Below are 19,132 nucleotides of genomic sequence, written 5' to 3'. Positions count from 1 at the left end.
CCTTTTTTGAGGCTTTCACCCTTCTGACAGTCTGGTGAAGCCTAGAGGTCTCTTCCTAGAATAAGTTTGTTTGTTTTTTAAATAAATTTATTTGTTATATTTATTTATTTTTGGCCGCGTTGGGTCTTCATTGCTGTGCAGGCTTTCTCTAGTTGCTGCGAGCGGGGGCCACTCTTCGTTGCGGTGTGCAGGCTTCTTATTTCAGTGGCTTCTCTTGTTGCAGAGCATGGGTTCTAGGCGCATGGGCTTCAGTAGTTGCAGCATGCAGGCTCAGTAGTTGTGGCTCGTGGGCTCTAGAGCACAGGCTCAGTAGTTGTGGCGCACGGGCTTAGCTGCTCCAAGGCATGTGGGATCTTCCCGGACCAGGGCTCGAACCCTTGTCCCCTGCATTGGCAGGTGGATTCTTAACCCTGCGCCACCAGGGAAGTCCCTAGAATAAGTTTTTAATGAATAAAATAAAATACGTAGGATTACAAAAGCAATCAATTGTATTAAACTATAGTTAGCAAAATTTTAAAAAATATTTCAGTACTATATAAATACTCAGTACTATATGTGATTCTTGATGTATTAGGTAACAAGGTTTAGATGAGAACTGGTAACTACTGTAAACTTCTCAGTAATGATAATCATACACGATATATTTAGTATCTTCAAAAATTGTCATGTGATATGAAAATATCTGTGATTTCTATTAGTGATAAAATTACAGATCCTGGGGCTTCCCTGGTGGCGCAGTGGTTGGGAGTCCGCCTGCCGATGTAGGGGACACGGATTCGTGCCCCGGTCCGGGAGGATCCCACGTGCCGCGGAGCGGCTGGGCCCGTGAGCCATGGCCGCTGAGCCTGCGCGTCTGGAGCCTGTTGCTCTGCAACGGAAGAGGCCACAACAGTGAGAGGCCCGCGTACCGCAAAAAAAAAAAAAAAAAAAAAATTACAGATCCTGGTAATAATACTGTCATTTGTTGGTTTCATTCGTAACTGGAGGAAATACTAAAGTTCTGTTAGAGTTTGGTGAAAATAAACTTGTAAGTCTTTCCATCCAAGTTTCTGGATTCCATCCATAGACATCTCTCTCCCTGCAAGGGGTCTGTAAACCCCAGCTGACGAGCCCCGGGATTGATGGCAGGATGGTGTAGGTGGAAAAAATTAAATTACTCAACTTGCTTGGAGACCGGAATTCAGTGGATAAAAAAGGGGAAGGAGAAAGGGAAAGACATGAGGGGTGAGAGAATTAAGCAAGGGCCCAATTTAGTAAGTTTTATATGCAACAAAAAGGAATTAGGAATTTATTTTGAGAGCTGTGATGAACCATTGAAATGTTTTAAGCACAGATATATCAAGCTCTAACTTGTGTTCTAGAAAATTCTTCTAGACTGAAGTTTGGAGGGCTCTGTGGGGCAAGACTGACAGGAGGAGGCCACTTTGGCAGTTGGTGGCACTTCTCCAGGAAAGGATGGAGGTGGCCTGAGCTAGGGAAACGGCAGTGTGGACTCTCAGTAAGTAAGGGAAGTGGGAGCAGAAAGCTATTTAGAAGATAGTATTGACAAAAGTGGATTCCCTTCTACTCCTAGACCAAAGAATCTGACAATGCTAGCATGAAAATAAAGAACTCTATTTCCATTTTCTGAAGTTCCTGCAGTAATAGATGATAAGTATAAGATGTCCAGTGAAATACCACAACAGTTGCTAGAGAAGTGATGTGATGTAATGGAAAGAGACTCTCAAATGTAACCAACTGATGTGGGCCTTTCTATCTGTGTGACCATGGGGAAGTTACATAACCTCTCTGATGCCCAGTATCCTTGTTGGTAAAAAAAAGGCTAAGGACTCCTGCATTTCTGAGTTGTGAGACACAGGGAGAAAGAAATCATTGAACATCTTCTAAATTAAGTGCTATGAAAATGCTACTTGTGTTCATATATTATAATCAATCAGAAAAGGGTAATTATTATAAGTCAGTATTTACTAAGAGTTGAAGAGCCATTTGAAGAAAGCAACCCGTACAATTTCTAGCAGCTGGTTAAGTGTCATGGATCAAATGGAACTACAGCTGACTCTGGAAAAAATGTGTAGAATTTAGCAAAGAGTAGGCTAAGGGTGAGGGGCGAGCAAAAGAAGGACTTTCCAGGTGGAAGAAGGGTAAGAATGACAAGATGGAGGCCCAGTTCCTGAGATAATAAAGGTGAAGAGTTACGCCAGGGAGTGTAGGGTATAAGGTATAAAGGATGCTGAATGTGTCCAGAATATGGAGGACTTTGAAAACTATCCAAAGTGGTCAGTTGACACTACAGTAAAACTCATAAAAAATATGGTCCCTAACATTATTTTACACTTCTGTTTCATAAACCACTTAACAAAGATTTCCAATATGGAAAAAAGATTTCCAATTTGGAAATACTCAGTGTTTGGATATGTCTGTTTATTCTAGTTTCAGAGGAAGACTCAGGCCAGTTCCTTCCGACAGGGTTTTGGAGCCTCTGGTAGCTTTTCTAATCCCTGTGACTTTCTTTTGCCCCGAGGTAGGTGGGAATGAATAATGTAATTTAAGCTAAAGCAGATCAGCATCCGCTACTATCAAGAGGGTCAAAATACCTCAGCTCTTCACAAAATAAAATGCTTCTTTAATTCAAAAAACTAAAGTAAATCAAGAAAAGGAGAAAACTAAACCACAACAGGAGATATCTGAGAGGGTAAAAGAGTTTATTGCCACAAAGAAGGAGCCCAGCTTTTAATGTCAAGTTTGCCACTTCTCTGTAAGTCTCTGGGGAAGTTCTGTTCTCTTTCACTGCCTTTTTTCCTCAAGAAAACCACACTAATATAGTCTGACTAAAGTGCTGTGATTTCTTCAGGGGACAGTCAAGGAGGTGAAAGGCGGTGAAGAGTAGATTTAGAGACGAGAGTAAAGACTTTATTAAAGAATTCATAAGATAGGGTGGTGGGCGTGGCTTGCACCAAGGCCCTGGAGATAAAGAGGGGGATTAAAAACAAAACCTGTTCTAGAGGTACACTCAGTAGGACGTGCTGATGAATTTACTGCATTGATGTTGGAAGAAAAGAAAGAGGAATAATGTTTAGGTTTCTGGCTCTAATGAATTAGTCGATGGCAATTTCAGTTCCTGAGCTGGGGAAAATCGCGGAAGGGGTAAAATTAGATAGGAAGGAAAATCAAGAGTTTAATTTTTGGACATGATTAATTCATGGTGTCTGTGAGACATTTGAATGGGAATATTAAGTAGGCAAGTGGGAATAGGAATCGGACATTTAGAGAACTGATCTTTTTTTTTTTAAATTAATTAACTTATCTTTGGCTGTGTTGGGTCTTCGTTGCTATGCGTGAGATTTCCCTAGTTGTGGCGAGCGGGGGCTACTCTTCTTTTGTGGTGATTGGCTTCTCATTGCGGTGGCTTCTCTTGCTGCGGAGCACGGGCTCTAGGCACACAGGCTTCAGTAGTTGTGGTGCACAGGCTTAGTTGCTCCACAGCATGTGGTACCTTCCCGGACCAGGGCTTGAACCCATGTCCCCTGCACCGGCAGGATGATTCTTAACCACTGTGCCACCAGGGAAGTCCCGAGAACTGATAAATTTAAGAAAGACATATGGATTGTATTTAAAGTACAGGAATGAATAAATCTGTGTGCTGCAAGAGGAGGAAGGGGAGAGGAGGGAGGGTGTACGGGAAAGTGAGAAAGATAGAGAACCAGAGGGAGAGAGAAAAGAGAAAGAGACGGTGAGACAGGGAGACAGGCGAGTTAGCCAACCACTCAGACTGAGCCACTCCCACTCCTAGGGTGGAGAGGAGGAGCCTGAAAGGAGACTAAGAAATAGCCCAGAGGTAGGAGAAGAGCCTGGCCAGTGCTGTGCCACAGGGCTTTTCATGGGAGAGTGGTCCACCTGGAGGCATGCCGAGTAAGGGAAAGTTGAGGTGATGCATAAATGTCCACACGACAAGAGAAATACCAAAAAGCTTGATCTTAGGGTTCAAACAGAGGGATGAAAATCCATTGCAATATAAGCTTTTGAGCCTTTAACAAGAAATATTTTCATGAAAGGGGGCCAAAAAAGAATTTTAAAGGGCATCTGACTGTTCATGAGATACGAGGCGTTCTGATTTAGAATTTCAAGCTCATACAAATTCTTGGTTGGCAAGGCAAGACAGATTAGAAAGGAAAACCTGGCATTAAATTCAGATCGAATGTCATTAATAACTGATTACACGTTGGACCTGCGGGTTTGGGTATCTATTCTTTCCTCAGTGCTTTGTTCACATATAGCTAAGGAAACAGAGTAATTTGGTGTCATTTTACTTAATGAGATCTTGGGTAAATGAAATATCATTTTGGTAATGAAGCTGGACCTCTGCAGTTGCTCTAGGGAGAAGTATCTATAGAAGATAAATTAATTATGTTCACTAATTCCTAAGCCTCTGGAAGCATCTAAATAACTCAATAAAAGTGTGAGTTTACTGAACATGCAGATGTCTTTTGAGAAATGACCTTTAAGCAATAAAAACCAAAAGCAAAGAGGTTTGAGAGCAGCATGTCTACAAGTAGACCCATGAGTAAAATCACAACTTACACCATAACGAAAAATGTAGAAAAGTAGGCTAGAAAGGTAGGTCATAATTTTGAGGTCTGTCTTGATAGTATCTAACATGCTATGAGGTCTAAGTATATATCAGATACTGGGGCTAAATGCTTTATACATGTTATGTCATTTAATCCTCCCAACAGTTCTAAGAGCTAAGTGTTGTCATTAAACCCATTTTACAGATAAGTCAATAGGCTTAGAAATTTCCATAACTTGTCCAATGTTACAAAGCTGGTAAGAATGCAGGTACGAATCCTACTGGCTTTGTCTGATCCCTATTAGGAGTCCTTAATAGCTTTACCTTATAAGGGTTTGGGTGTTTCTTCTACTTTTTAGTGTAACTGAAAATGTTTTGATTTTAAAAGTTTAGAGATAAAATCAGTAAAATTGGACACAATTTGGAAAATTATGCCATGTCACAGTGGCACAAATAGGAACATTCAGCGGTTAGTAAAAGTAAATTACCACTCCTCCCATTGAGAGGTGGAGTTTATGTCTCTACCTCTCCAATCTGAGCTGGCCCAGTGACTTTTTTAATGAATCAAATGCAGTGGAAATGACACTGTAGGACTTCCAAGGCTGGGCCTTAGGAGACTGGCAGATTCCACTTCTCTCTTGGAGCCCATCCTCTTAGAAGCCAGTGGCCCTCTAAGAAGTCTGACTGTCTTAAGCCCCTGATGCTGTGAGGAAGGCTAAGTTACATGGAGAGAGAAAGGCCAACAGAGGAGCAATGAGGCACTAGAAACGAGCGTGAAGCTTTCTTGGGCTTTCCAGCCCAACCTAGCCACCAGCTGAATGCAGCCAAGGAATGACCCAGCCAGTATCATGGAGCAGAGCCATCCTAATAAGTCAACGTGAATTCCTAATCAGAATCATAAGCAAAAGAAAAAATGGGGGTTGTTTTGATCACTAATTTTGGGGTACTTTTTGGGGGGTATTTTGTTATGCAACAATAAACAACATAAATTTAGTACGGTTTGATATGATTTGGAAAAATACACTCTACTTTGGGGAGACAGAGAGTAAACATTCCTATAGCTTTACTTTGCGTCCCAGTGGCTTACACAGGATAGCCGAGCTAATAAACCTACAGTTTAAGCGTTAGCTCTGTTGTCCAGTGGTTAATTTCAGTAAGTCTGAGGCAAGCAGCATTTTCAAGAAGAAAAGCTAGCAGAGAAGCACTTTGTAGTTTAGAATACATTTCTTCTGTGCGCGCTGTGTATCACCATAGTGATGTATTTGTGTAATCTTTAGCCACTTTTAATATTTGGAACTCGTCCCTGATAAGTCCTTTTTGCTTTTTTATTTATATTATATACCATCTACCTTACTTTTAAGACCATCTGAGGCGGAGTACAATGAGATACATATAACAAGAGAGTTACAATACAAGCACAAGCTCAAAACCACATTCAGCAACTGAGAAGTCATTTCTAAAGATCGGTCTAATTTGTTCCACTGAAATTTACCTTTAAATTTAGCTTTGAGTTTCCTGGCAACTGAGGCAAACCTGTGCGATTATATCATGCTAAGTGTGATTTCTTTCAGAGAAGAAAAATCTTTAGCCTACTGCTAAATTATAAGGACAATTTATTATGTGGATCTCTTCACAGGGAACAGTAAATGATAGAAAAGAAAACAGCTTCCAAAGAGATGCCATTTAGGATACAAATGTTTCTCAGACATGGAGTCTTCATATATGCCTCCGTTGAAAACAAAGCAGAATAAAATGTAAGGGACTTTTCATTTCAATGTGGGTTTTAAGATTAACTCCTCTCTCCTCTCCCCCATAATCAGAATTTCATAATATCCTATCTTTTTATTTGTTTCAATAGGATGTATTGATAACCCTCCAGATGTCAAGCCATGAGGGTATAACTGGAAGCAAAAGAGAGAGAAGGTCTCTGCCCTCATAGAGGTCATAGTCCAGGAGGATATTAATTAATGTAAAGGACATTAATTAGCTACACCGATATGTGATTAAAGATTTACAGGTGTCATGAAAAAAAGTACAAGGTGCTATAAAGAGTATATACATAACAGGGAGATGTGATCCAAGTTCTTGGGGATGGGGTAAGATGGGGAGACTAAAGGAAAATATAATTTCTTTTTCTTTTATTTATTTATTTTGCAGTACGCGGGCTTCTCCCGGACCGGGGCATGAACCTGTGTCCCCTGCATCGGCAGGCGGACTCTCAACCACTGCGCCACCAGGGAAGCCCTTCTTTTTTTTTAATTGAAGTATAGTTGGTTTACAATGTTGTGTTAGCTTTAGATGTACAGTAAAGAGATTCAGTTTATACACACACACACACACACACACACGCATATTATTTTTCAGATTCTTTTTCCTTATAGATTATTACAAGATATTGAGTATTGTTCCCTGTGCTATATAGTAGGTCCTTGTTAAAGGAAAATATAATTTCTTATATCTGCATTCCTACCATAATGCCTAACACATATAGGTGCTCAATTCATGTTGGCTGTTGATACTATTAAAAAATTTAAAAAAGGAGGCTTTTCAACACATTCTGAACCTATTGTTTGAAAGATAATGACTTTAGGGAAAAAAGGCATTGTTAGAAATTTTCCGATTTTTGGAAAAGAATAAAATACATAATACAAGAGATAACTGTCAAGGTACCAGATAAAAAAATTCCATCTAATTGAGATTAGGTCTGAAGGGTTACTCTCAAATGCCTAATTTAATGTGTTCATTTTGGCCTGGAAGACTAATTATTAGCAATGGCCTCACTGTCTTATTAGGCAAGGTGAGAAAGTGTGGGCCCTTTTACGTAGAAGCTGACTAATAGACAAATAAATTAGATATGACTGCTTTGCCAAAGCTGATAAGCAGGGCCCTGTATACAGTAAGTGCCAGGTCCTGGTTCTTACTATGTAACATTTAATTTTTGAGGTTAAGTGGTTGGAAGAGGAAGCAATTATATTGATGTTCTTTGGAGAAATTCATTTACAGAGCTTTTTTATTTTAGTTGTAAGTTTTTTTTTTTTTTTGCCTTTTAAATTTTTTAATGAACTTCATTTTTTAGTATAGTTTTAGATTTACAGAAAAACTGAGGCAATGGTATGGAGAGTTCCCATATACATATACCCAATTTCCCCATTATTAACATCTTACATTAGTATCATACATTCATTACAATTAATGAACCAATATTGATACATCATCAGTTGTAAGTTTTTGATGCTGTATTAGACATCTTATCAGCCATATAGCTCCTCAAGCTTTATTACATAACATTTAGCAGCACTTTTTTCCCAGTTACCAATCCCACTTCTAACACATCACCACTGTTTTTTTTGTTTTGTTTTGTTTTTGGCTGTATTGGGTCTTTGCAGTGCACAGGCTTCTCTTGCTGCAGAGCACAGGCTCTAGGTGCACGGGCTTTAGTAGTTGCAGCACGTGGGCTCAGTAGTTGTGGCACATAGGCTTAGTTGCTCCGTGACATGTGGGGTCTTCCCAGACCAGGGATTGAACCCATGTCCCCTGCATTGGCAAGCGGATTCTTAACCACTGCACCACCAGGGAAGTCCTCACCATCTTTTTTTTTTTTTTTTTTGCAGTACACGGGCCTCTCACTGTTGTGGCCTCTCCCGTTGCGGAGCACAAGCTCTGGACTCACAGGCTCAGCGGCCATGGCTCATGGGCCTAGCCGCTCCGTGGCATGTGGGATCTTCCCAGACCGGGGCACGAACCCGCGTCCACTGCATCGGCAGGCGGACTCTCAACCACTGCGCCACCAGGGAAGCCCCTCACCATCTTTTTAAAAACATATTCTTGTGTGCCAAACCTCTCTGTCTCACCTGATACTCTCCAGTGTTATAGATTTTCTGCAATATTTTGCTTCCTAGAATTTGCAAATAATTTTAACAAAGTAAAAATTTATACCTTAGAGCACATCCTATTGGGATATTCCTCCATTTCAGATATAACTGAAGTTTCAATGATAAGGAAAAACTTCTGTTATGGGTTGAACTGTGTCCCCCTCAAATTATTATATTGAAGTCCTAACCATAGAGCCTCAGAATGTGAACTTATTTGGAGATAAAGTCTTAACAGAAGTAACCAAGTTAAAATAAGGTGGTCCCTAGTTCAACTTACTAGTGTCCTTATAAGAAAGGAATATTTGGACAGATACATGTGGAGGGAAGACAAATAGAGAAGATGGCCATCTACAGGCCCAGAAGAGAGGCCTGGATAAGAGCCCTCAAGAGGAACCAACTCTGCTGACCCCTTCTTCTGAAGCTTCAAGCTTCCAGAACAGTGAGGCAATACATTTCTACTGTTTAAGCCACTCAGTACACGGAACTTTGTTACAGCAGCCTTAAGAAACTAATGCAAACTCTATTTCCCCATGAAAATCAAAGATAGTTTCTGGAAGCTTTTTTTACTTCTCACCAAGAGATGAATTAGAAATTTTATAATCTACCTCCATGAATTAAGTGCCGTGGATGTCTTTGATATCTCTTAACTCCTTAAGCTTTGTAATCCCATTAAACATATTCTTCAGTAAACTACTAATATATTCATTCAGCTTTTCTGGTTAATCACAGTAAAATTGATGGACAAGATATGGGTATTCATATATCAAGCCCTCCAACTTGTTACAAGGATATTAAAAAAAATTATTTACATCTAGCATCATAAAAATGCCAAACTAGTCATCAAAATAGAACACAGTTTAGAGTTCAGTGCTCAAATCTAGCTTCTACCAAGCCTGACCAAACAAAAACAGCATTTCACTACCTGTGTTAAAGTATTTTAATTCATTAAGGCCTTGGGTTCTAGTTCTTCACTTTTATGTGTTGCTACGGTACTACTGAAAGCAGTGGAAAACACACCAAGGTTTTCTTAAATTCTTAATCTCTCTCTTTATCAACAAGCTGTCTGTTTAACTGAGTTTTATTATTACAATTACACTTCCTCCCCAAGCCCTTTTAATTGTTTTTATCGATCCATTAAACATATATTACCGATATATGTTATATATACATAACATATATTGTTGATATGCTACATACATAACATTTTTATTGTTACATATTGTTCATTTTTAATGTCTACTTTTACTCTACCTCTCCACTGTTTTGCTCCTTAGCTTTCCTTGAATCTTTTTAACTACTCTAGAAGCTATATACTCACAGTTTTCTTTCTTACACTCTTTTTTCTACAATATAACCCAAATTGTCACAGATCTAGAAAGATTCAGGGTTCAAAGGAAATTCAGTCAATTTTCAGAAAGAGCATTCTATAGAAAAGATGATGTTTGTGATGAAAAACATTGAAAATACATATTTTTACTTATCAATTAACTTTGATTTTTTTTCCTTCTTGGTATATTTTAATGTTGATCCTACAAAGATTTGAGTCTTAAAGTGTTTTAATTATCTTGGGGCCCTTTTCACCTTGCTATTTTTAGAAACTAAAATCTTGGAGCTGTCAGGATCTTCCATACTGGCCGATTTCACTCTAACAGCCTCGGAGATGGCAAGATATTCCTGAAGCATTGGGTTAGAAGAACATGGGTTCTCTGTTCTCCATGGAAGATGAATCTAGGGGTATTTCATGTCAGGTTTTTCTCTCTTTGGCCTTGATGTGCGCTTATCCTCCAGAGACAGGAGAGAAAGAGAGGGAGAGGGGTGGAGGGAGAAAAAAAAAAGAGAAAAGAAGAAGAAATAGAAAAGGAGGAAGAAGAGGAAGAGAGAAGAGTAAAAGAAAAGAACCTTAGGACCAGTCATTCCCCAAACAAATGGCATTTTGGGTGAATGCCCTGACCTAGGAGGAAAAAAGAGACCAAGGTGACCCCAAAGTTATAAAAATAGCTCAGCGGACTCTTCCCAGAAAAATGTCACAGCAGGCTCTGGAAGGCAATTAGAGTAATATTTTGGCATCTTGAACCACCAAGGGGAAGAGTCTCCTACCGTCCTAGTTACAGCCCTGATTTTCATTTCTCTTTGTTGTACATATTTATGAAATCATTTTAGAATGCTGCGAAGAAATAGGTGTGAGAGAAAACAAACTCTAATAGTAATCCTTTCTGCAAACGCCAGAGCCGCGGCAGAAGGAAGCTGAGGCAGCACCCAGCTCGCTTGGCTGTCTGCTCTCCCCATTGTCCTCCTCCTGCCTCCTTCTCCTTTTCCTCCCACACAGAAGCTTTTAAAATTTGCCAGCTCACTGTGCAGGCTGCCAGAGGAACCTGGCCAATTGCTGGGTCCGCCTGCCCTTAGACCAAGGACCTGGGGAGGTGTTTACAACTGCCCTTCTTTCTTTTTTTAAAAAAATAATTCATTTATTTTTTATTTTTAGTTGCATTGGGTCTTCATTGCTGCATGCGGGCTTTCTCTAGTTGGGGCGAGCGGAGTCTACTTTTCGTTGTGGTGCACAAGCTTCAGTAGTTGTGGCACACGGGCTCAGTAGTTGTGGCTCACGGGCCTAGTTGCTCCGCGGCATGTGGGACCTTCCCAGACCAGGGCTTGAACCCGTGTCCCCTGCATTGGCAGGCGGGTTCTTAACCACTGCGCCACCAGGGAAGTCTTTCATGGGCTTTCTTGAGAGCTGCTGGAGTGACAAATACCTGATACTCCTTACCTGCGTCCTATGGTACTGAAGAGTAATCCCCCAGCACAGCCAAACCTAGCCAGTCACTGCTCCAGTCCAAACCCTCTAAGACTCACTGGTCAAAGCACAAAAGCCCTCTTGAGTTCAAACTTTTCTTCACACTCAGTAGCTCCTAAGATCACATTGAAAAATGAGGAAAAACAATAACTGGGAAAATATTTTAAGGATTCTAGGTGGGAGAATACATAATGCATAATGAATAGTGCTGAAGTCAGTGATTTACATTCATATAAAATCAAAAGAGATTAGTGAATCATGACTATGTCTGTCTTGTTTGTCCTGACAGGAAAAGCATTACAGAAAAGGAGTTATGCTGTGGTCATTGCTCATTAAATGATCTGAACTCAAGTTTCCCTGCCAGCTGCTAAGGGTAGTGACAACATGTCTTTGAATCAGATTTAAGTTATTTTTCAAAGTCTTCCTTTACATATAATTCATATTCAAACACAGAGAGAACTAAAATACATTAGATCCCTAAGCCGTTCAACTATCTCAAGACAGAAGAAAGTGGAGGAGGAGGACAAGGCAACAAATTAGGGACCAGTTAATGTAAGGATTCATTTATTCATTTTATTCATACATTCATTTAACAAGTATGGTTTGACTGGTAGGGGATATAGTGAACAAGGTAATGGGTTCTCTGTCCTTAAGGACCTTTCTGCTCTGTGGGAGATCCAGTGCACTGTGACTGGGGCTCTGTGCTGTGCTGTCGAGTGCACACAGGAGGGACTCAAAGGGCTCAGATTTTAGCTACTTCTGAAGACAGCACAGTAGAAGCCATTGGAATCTCCACCATGGTTCCAGGAAGTATGATCAAATATATCTTGGAGAAATCTGACGCAGACTTCTGATTCCTACGGCCCTGAGGAGTCGTGTGGGAAATGTAATTCTCCACAGCTATGACCACCACCACCTCCGCCCCTCCCCGCCCGCCAAGTAATCCTCTCTGGATCATCTTCACAGACGTTCCAGTGGGAAGAGCTAACCCTGAAGCGGTGTTAGCCTCATGGGGCAAATGGAAATACTGGTGGTGCTAAAGCTGACTGCCTGAGTTTGGATTCTGGCTACACCTCTTCCTAGCACCATGACCTTGGACCAGTTACTTAACTTCTCTGACTCAGTCTCCTTGGCTGTGAAATGGGCATAATAGAGTGACTGTGCCGATTACATGAGTAAAGTGCTGCACTAGTAAGGCCTGACCCTTAGTAAAGGCTCAGTAAACTCTAGCCTCCTGAGAAGACATAAAGGGCTTCACATAAGAAAAGGACCTTTGTTATCGTTCCAATTCAGTTGCTTTAAGCAGACATAATAGAACAGTAAAGGGAAATAAGAGGGAAAGGGATGCAGTGTATGGAACAGTGGTGGAGAATAACCACTTCAGGGATATTAATTTCATCTCTCAGCTCTGCTAGAGAAAACGTCATAACCAGGCTGAAACCCTTGGCTTTGTTCCCCATCATTTTTAGCTAGGGCCATCAGACCTCTTCATGTCTCTTCTGACCACGCTGGATTGTTTGACGTCACAGACAGGATGTACAGCAGTGAAGGATACAGACTCTGCAGCCAGATGTTTTGACCCAAACCCTAACTCTGCCATGAACTAACTACCTGTATGATGTAAGACTACTTCCTCCTCCTCGGCCCACCTCACCTTCTTCATCTGTGATATTGGGATAACAATAATATCTCCCTTAGACTTTTCATGTTTGAGAAATTAAATATGTAGTATATGAAAGCCTCTGAGAACAGTGGTCAGTGATATTAGTGCTGTCTAAGTGATAGTTATTATAAAATGTGTCATTAGTAAAGAACAATGCAAGGGATTGCTCAAAAGCATAAAAGTATGACTTACTGAGTCAAGACAAGTTTGACAAGAATTGTGTCCTGTCAAGGTTGGTGGTCATGAGGCAGCTAGCTCTAGGAAGACAAGAGCTGGATTTTGTCCCTACTCTGTTTGCTAAAATAAATATGAATGAATAAGGCATAAAGCACTGAACTTCTTTGAGAGCATAATAAAGAGGAAAGCACACTTGATTTGGAAGTGAAAACCCTACCTGTGAGGGGTGGTTAGCCTCATTTTAATTTGAGTAAGTGATTCACCTGCCAAGCACTCAGTTTCTACGTCTTTAAAATAGGGAGGTCAATGAAAGAATTTCTAGGGTGCATTCCAAATTCAAAATTCCATACGGGTTAGTTACCCTTTGAAACGTTACAAAAGATATATAGAAATCTTTTTACATACCTAGCATATTTCCAAAATGGATTATCAAATTGAAGATAACGTCATTTGTTGGTGTTTTCTGAGTCATTAATGCAAGAATCTGAACCATGAACAAATCTTTAAATCCATGAAAATGGATTATCTTTAGCATACATGTTAACTTTTAAAGCTCTTGGATTGTAACAATAAAGCTGATAAGGACATTTTTGCATTCATCTTAAACAAATTTTTCAGAAATTCTAAGAATACAACATAATCCATTGGCATCTAATGTTAACTTATCATTAACACGCAGAGAATGAAAGCAGAACTCTTACTGAGGTTAGCTTAGCAATTCTCAACTAAAGCTGATTTAGTTGAGCTTTTAAGACATGAGCGTGGAAAGCATCAATCCAAAGGATTTGGGGAAACTAGCACCGGGAATGTCTTTCTTCAGATTGTGTTCCTTGAAGCTGGGTTCCCCAGAGCTGCCTCGATCATGACTGAGGGTTGGAAAGGAGCTTCGAGAGACATCAACTGAGGATTGGCTGCCTTCATAGGTTTTATAAATTGTGTAATGGCATAAAGATTTCATTTGGGGAAAGAAAAGATTCTGTTATGAAAAAAAAAATGTGGGAGCATAATTTTGTTTGTTTTTAAATATTTATTTATTTACTTTGGTTGTGCCATAGCTTATTTGTGGCACGAGGGACCTTCATTGCCACCTGCGAGATCTTTGTTGAGGCATGTGGGATCTTTTTTTTTTTTTAGTTGCAGCATGTGGGCTCTAGTTCCCTGACCAGGGATTGAACTCAGGGGGCCACCTACAATGGGAGGGCAGAGTCTTAACCACTGGAGCACCAGGGAGGGAAGTCCCTGGGAGCATGATTTGAATTAGAAAGTCTGGATTAAGAATATGGGCTTTGGGTCAAAGAAAGTTTGAATTTTGGCTCTGCTACTTTTTAGCTAAGTGATCTTGGGTTGGTTGTTTAATCTCTTTTAAGCCATCCTTCTTACTTCATAGGGTGGCTATAAGGATTTAAAGAGCTAACACATATAAAGCACTTGACCCATAACTTCGAGAACAAAGTAAGCACTCAATAAATGGTGCTACACTTACTATCCTAAATGAATGATAGGGTGGATCGTTCTGCCTTCCCTTTTTGCTACCTTCTTACGCTCCTTTTGAAATGTCTCAGAGGCATAGAAAACACTATTTAAGCTTTCTGCCATCAGAATTTGGGTCCAAACCTCCATGTTTTGAGTAAGCCCTAAAAAACCTATGGCTTTTTTTTCCAAGATCTATTCATAGTTTAACGTGGGCACAAAGGTTCACTTTGTAAGACTGTCTGAGTAGGGTAAAAATAAAATGTGCAGAAATGTGTGGAACTTCAACAATAAAATATAAGAAAAATGGATTATTCTTAGCTGAAAACAAAGGCATTCTAATATATAAATGTATATGCAGTTGCATAGAAAAGATCTGGAAAGTATAGACACCAACACAGTAACAACAGTTACCTCAGGAGAAGGGAGAAGGAGGGATTTACCTGGATATTATCTTAGTGTTTTACACATTTATTTACATACGAGCTGTGTAAATAAAGATCCCAAACAAACAAGCAAACAAATGAAAAGCAAAACCTAAAGCAAAGTCATCGTACAAACTGAAAAGAACTTTCAGAAAAGAGAACGTATGGACAAGAATCAAGGACTTTATTCTTAGGGCCATCCATGACTTGACACAAAGTCATATTCTGCTTAGTTCCATCCTTGAAGAGTACGGACAGCAGGAGGGGGCATTTCTGATCCTATCTCCAGCAAGTGATAGACCCAGGTTCAAAGGCAAATGAAGCTGCCAGCCGGGTATCTTGGTGTAAAGTTCTTTCTCTCTGCAAGTGCTCAGGTTAGACATCAGTACCCTGGTTAGTTCTTTGTCAAATCCAAGGTCTACAGAGGCACCAACTGAAGGCTATTGGTAAATCATGCTCTTAAGCAAAAAAGAAACTAGACGATAAATTAATATTGTTATTAGTACATTTCGATAGCAAAGAAAATAAGAGAAAACCTACAAAAATCAACTTGAGTCTCCTCTAGTGGGAGACCTTGCCTGCTGCTGGGGCTCCAGGAGCAGCGGCCAGGGCAGCGTGGGTTTTGCTTTGGTTTTAATGCATACGTTTTGGTCCGTGGACTTTAGGGAAGATTTTTGCCTTACTGATGAGAATTCAATCACAGGCGTGTGGGAACCTGTGTTAGCCCTCTGGCCTGGCCTGACACGCTGTTCCCAGCCCTGCCTTCCCAGCTTGCCCACTTGGTGTAGGAGGTAGTCCAGCCCAGTGTATAATTGACTGTGTGCTGCTGCTGGTTTAAGTGAAGGGCTAATGTTTCAGGAGCAGCACAGAAAAGACCTGAAGGAAGGGACAGAATGAATGAAGAGAGCCATTTTGATGGAACTGCCCCAGGGTATTAAATAAGCTGGGCAGCTGGGGACTGGAGGAAGCTTCTGTTGCTAAAGAAACTCTCCATAAGAGTGTCAGTCATCAGTTGCTTAGCAACCATTCATTTCTTACCTCCCACTTGTGTATAAATTTGCAGATTTACGCAGACCACCAGTGGGACCATTACAATGAACTGAGTTTATTGTGAAACACACAAAAAAGAACCCCCCCTCTATTTTATTTTATTATTTTTTTTTGCTCACTTACAAGCAATGTAATGTTAACTCTCTGAATAGAACAAGGAATTCAAGAAATAAAAGTATACAGCAGCATAACCCCATATTATCACTTGAATTCAGACTGCCCACAAAAAAGAAAGGCAGTTGTACCAAGTAAAATTGAGGCATCCTTGAAATAGAGGATTTAAAATGCTGGATTCTATCATTTCTGTAAAAGGTCATTCTAGTCCTTTGCTATTTTTACCATAGATAGAGACTCAGCAAGTTATTGGCTGGACGGATTTGGAAAGCTAGAAGCTGCTGCTTCTGAGGCAGGAAGATGGTAATGCAGCACTTGACACTGAGTGAATGAAAGGTGTGGGAAAAGTTGAAGCCTTCAAATACAACAGAGAGCAAGAGTGCGTTACTGAATTAGCCCCTGACTAAATTGCTAGCCGTAACTCTACCCAGGCCAATTCTCTTTGAAACTGCTTGTAATCTTGTGGCTTTGACTGAGAAATTCCCATTCCCAGCTCTAAACCTCCCTTAAGACATCTCAGCCCAACCCCCTTCTCCCAAAGCAACTCTTCGGGGCCCCCACCCACAAATTTGTATCAAGGCAGGGATATTTCCTAGCTGGACCACTGCTACCAGACACGCGGCTTCCATTCAGGACTCTGCGACTGAACCTTAGGCTCACCTCAGGCAAGCAATCAAAGGCATTTCAGACAAGAGCAGAAAACAAAAGAAACAGACAAAACCTGTCCTTACCCGCTTCTTAAAAAATTGGAAGGCTGAGCATTTCTTGACTGGGAATCCATTCATGTCTTTGTTTACCATTTTCCACAGTGGGGAGTTCACAGTTATAGATCCAGGGTGGCACCTGCCTGGTCAATGCATCTGGTTCCCGGTGTGCCTCCTGGAGATAGTTAACGAAGACCGAGCGTGATGGAGAATCTAGCAGGGCTCAGGTTTTCACTCACACATTCTGCACCACCGGCTACTGCAGCAACCTCTCCTCACTCTCAGTTGTCACCGGCAGTGGCTCTTCTCTTTCCATCATTGCTCCGAAACGCAGGCATCACCGCTACAGGACCCCGGGATGCAGCGGATTCCGGGGAGAGGCTCCTGCTGCCGCGGAGCCGGAGAAGGGCACCCGCTGCGCGGCCCCAGCTACCTGGCCGCTCTGCGGCGGGTGCACTGGGCGAGTCGCTCCGCTCCAGGTGATGAGCTTCTGGAGGCTGCTGGAGAGGAGAGCTCGTTTTGATTGTGCAAGTTCCAGTGGGAGCTGTAGTTAAGTAGCTGAGAGAAGGAGTAAGAAAGACCAGAAGCCAGAGGGAGGGAGGGAGAGCCGCGCCACAAAAGCAGAGGGAGAGAGAAAGCAGTGCTGGAAGGCGCAGCGATTCCCGAATATCTGAGCAGCGGATGGAGAGAAGGCACCAGCGCAGGAAGCACTGAAAAGCAGTTGACTCCCCTTGGGAGGGTTACTTTAACAGCTTTTTTCTTTTCTTTTTGTTGTTAGGACCATTTAAATCAAACTTTCATATAAAATGCAGAACGTTTTTATTTTATGCTCATTGAAATTCTGTTGATATGTATTCCTGGGGAAAAAAGGCTCTCAGTGGAAACGTAATCAAATTTATTCCTGATCTGTCCAAATGTGGAGAAAAATGAAATAAAGTGCAAGTGTACATATAACAATGGATGATCTCTCATTATGTAGGACCTTTCTAGTGTCCTCTTCCTACTTGTCATAATACAGTGGGCGACCGTGAACGTAATTGTGTGTCTGTGTGTGTTTTCCACTAAAGGAGTCTGCTTAAAAGGAACACAATGGGCATATATCCAAAGTGTTTTATGCAAAAAATACAAAGAGCATTACCCAAAAGTATTACTGAATGCATTTGACGGAGAGGAAGGGCTCCCTGTGAATAACCTATACCCCATCAAGCGAAAAACTATCCCCCCCACTATACTTTTTACTCGTTATTCTTTGCACATTACATTCATTTTAAAAAGCCATGTAATTTGTGTGTGGCTTATTTTTCCATTTTTACTTTTTCATGTTGATATTTTATGAGGATTTTAAACAGTTGATAGCTAAATAGAGCAAAGAAAATAATCTTGGCATCTGTCAACTGGGCACTACTACGACATCAGTGTGTGGCCTTCTGCCCATCACATGACCTCACACGCCCCTCAGACCGTGTCTCATCCATGAAAGGGAGGCAATCACTCATTCATTCGCTCACCCCTTCACTTATTTAGTCATTCACTGGTTTGCCGTGTCATTCTATGTATCCGTTAAATTAGATCCCAAAGCAGCAAGTGTCCCCAGGAGGTAGGGCCTTTTCAATGTCACCACGAAGGAATACAATTAATAAATAAAGGAAAGGCACAAAGTCTACTTGATAAAACAAATGGCCAGGTCATTAAAAACAATGTATCTAACACTGTTAACATATTTATATGACAGTCTATGGCAAGAGGAGAAACATATAGGTTAACCGGGGAAGAGATGCATTGATTTCATTGAATTGGAATATAAACCTTTATAGCTGGATCAGGTTTTCTTGGGAATAACCATGAAATCTTGTTAGCTAAATGCTTTGAGATTTCCAAAAGAAAATGCAGCACAACCAAATGACGGCATGATGACTGAGGAAAAATAAACTATTCATTTTAGAGAGATACGTTAAGCTGTCCGAGATGCCAGGGGTTATATTATTTAATCTCCAACATCGATAGCTTTTTGTGGTTCTTCTGAAGAGTTCATTAAAATTCTGGTAGTTTGAAGAGAATTTCTTTTCTTTTCTTTTTTTTTTTTTGGCTGTGCCGGGCGGCTTGCAGGATCTCAGCTCCCTGACCAGGGGTTGAACCAGGGCCACAGCACTGAAAGCCCAGAATCCTAACCACTAGGCCACCAGGGAACTCCCCAAAGAGAATTTTTTTTTTTTTTTTTTTTTTTTTTGGCTGTATTGGGTCTTCGTTGCTGTGTGCAGGCTTTCTCTAGTTGTGGTGAGTGGGGGCTACTCTTCATTGC

The 19,132-nt window shown here is 40.9% G+C and overlaps 1 protein-coding gene across 1 annotated transcript in view; it reads right to left on the bottom strand.

The window, feature by feature from the left end:
- Nucleotides 1-16,929, bottom strand: part of SGK1 (serum/glucocorticoid regulated kinase 1) — a 112,091-nt gene extending 95,162 nt beyond the window's left edge. The window contains exon 1 of the mRNA XM_065889012.1: nt 16,861-16,929. Within this exon, the coding sequence (XP_065745084.1) occupies nt 16,861-16,929 (69 nt within the window). The remainder of the gene's footprint in view (nt 1-16,860) is intronic.
- Between the last annotated feature and the right edge of the window lie 2,203 nt (nt 16,930-19,132).

Source organism: Phocoena phocoena, chromosome 12 (assembly GCF_963924675.1).
Source record: "Phocoena phocoena chromosome 12, mPhoPho1.1, whole genome shotgun sequence".
In the NCBI taxonomy this organism is placed as follows: Eukaryota; Metazoa; Chordata; class Mammalia; order Artiodactyla; family Phocoenidae; genus Phocoena; species Phocoena phocoena.
The sequence above is the reverse complement of the archived record's forward strand: the minus strand, read 5'-3'. Positions and strand labels throughout refer to the sequence as shown.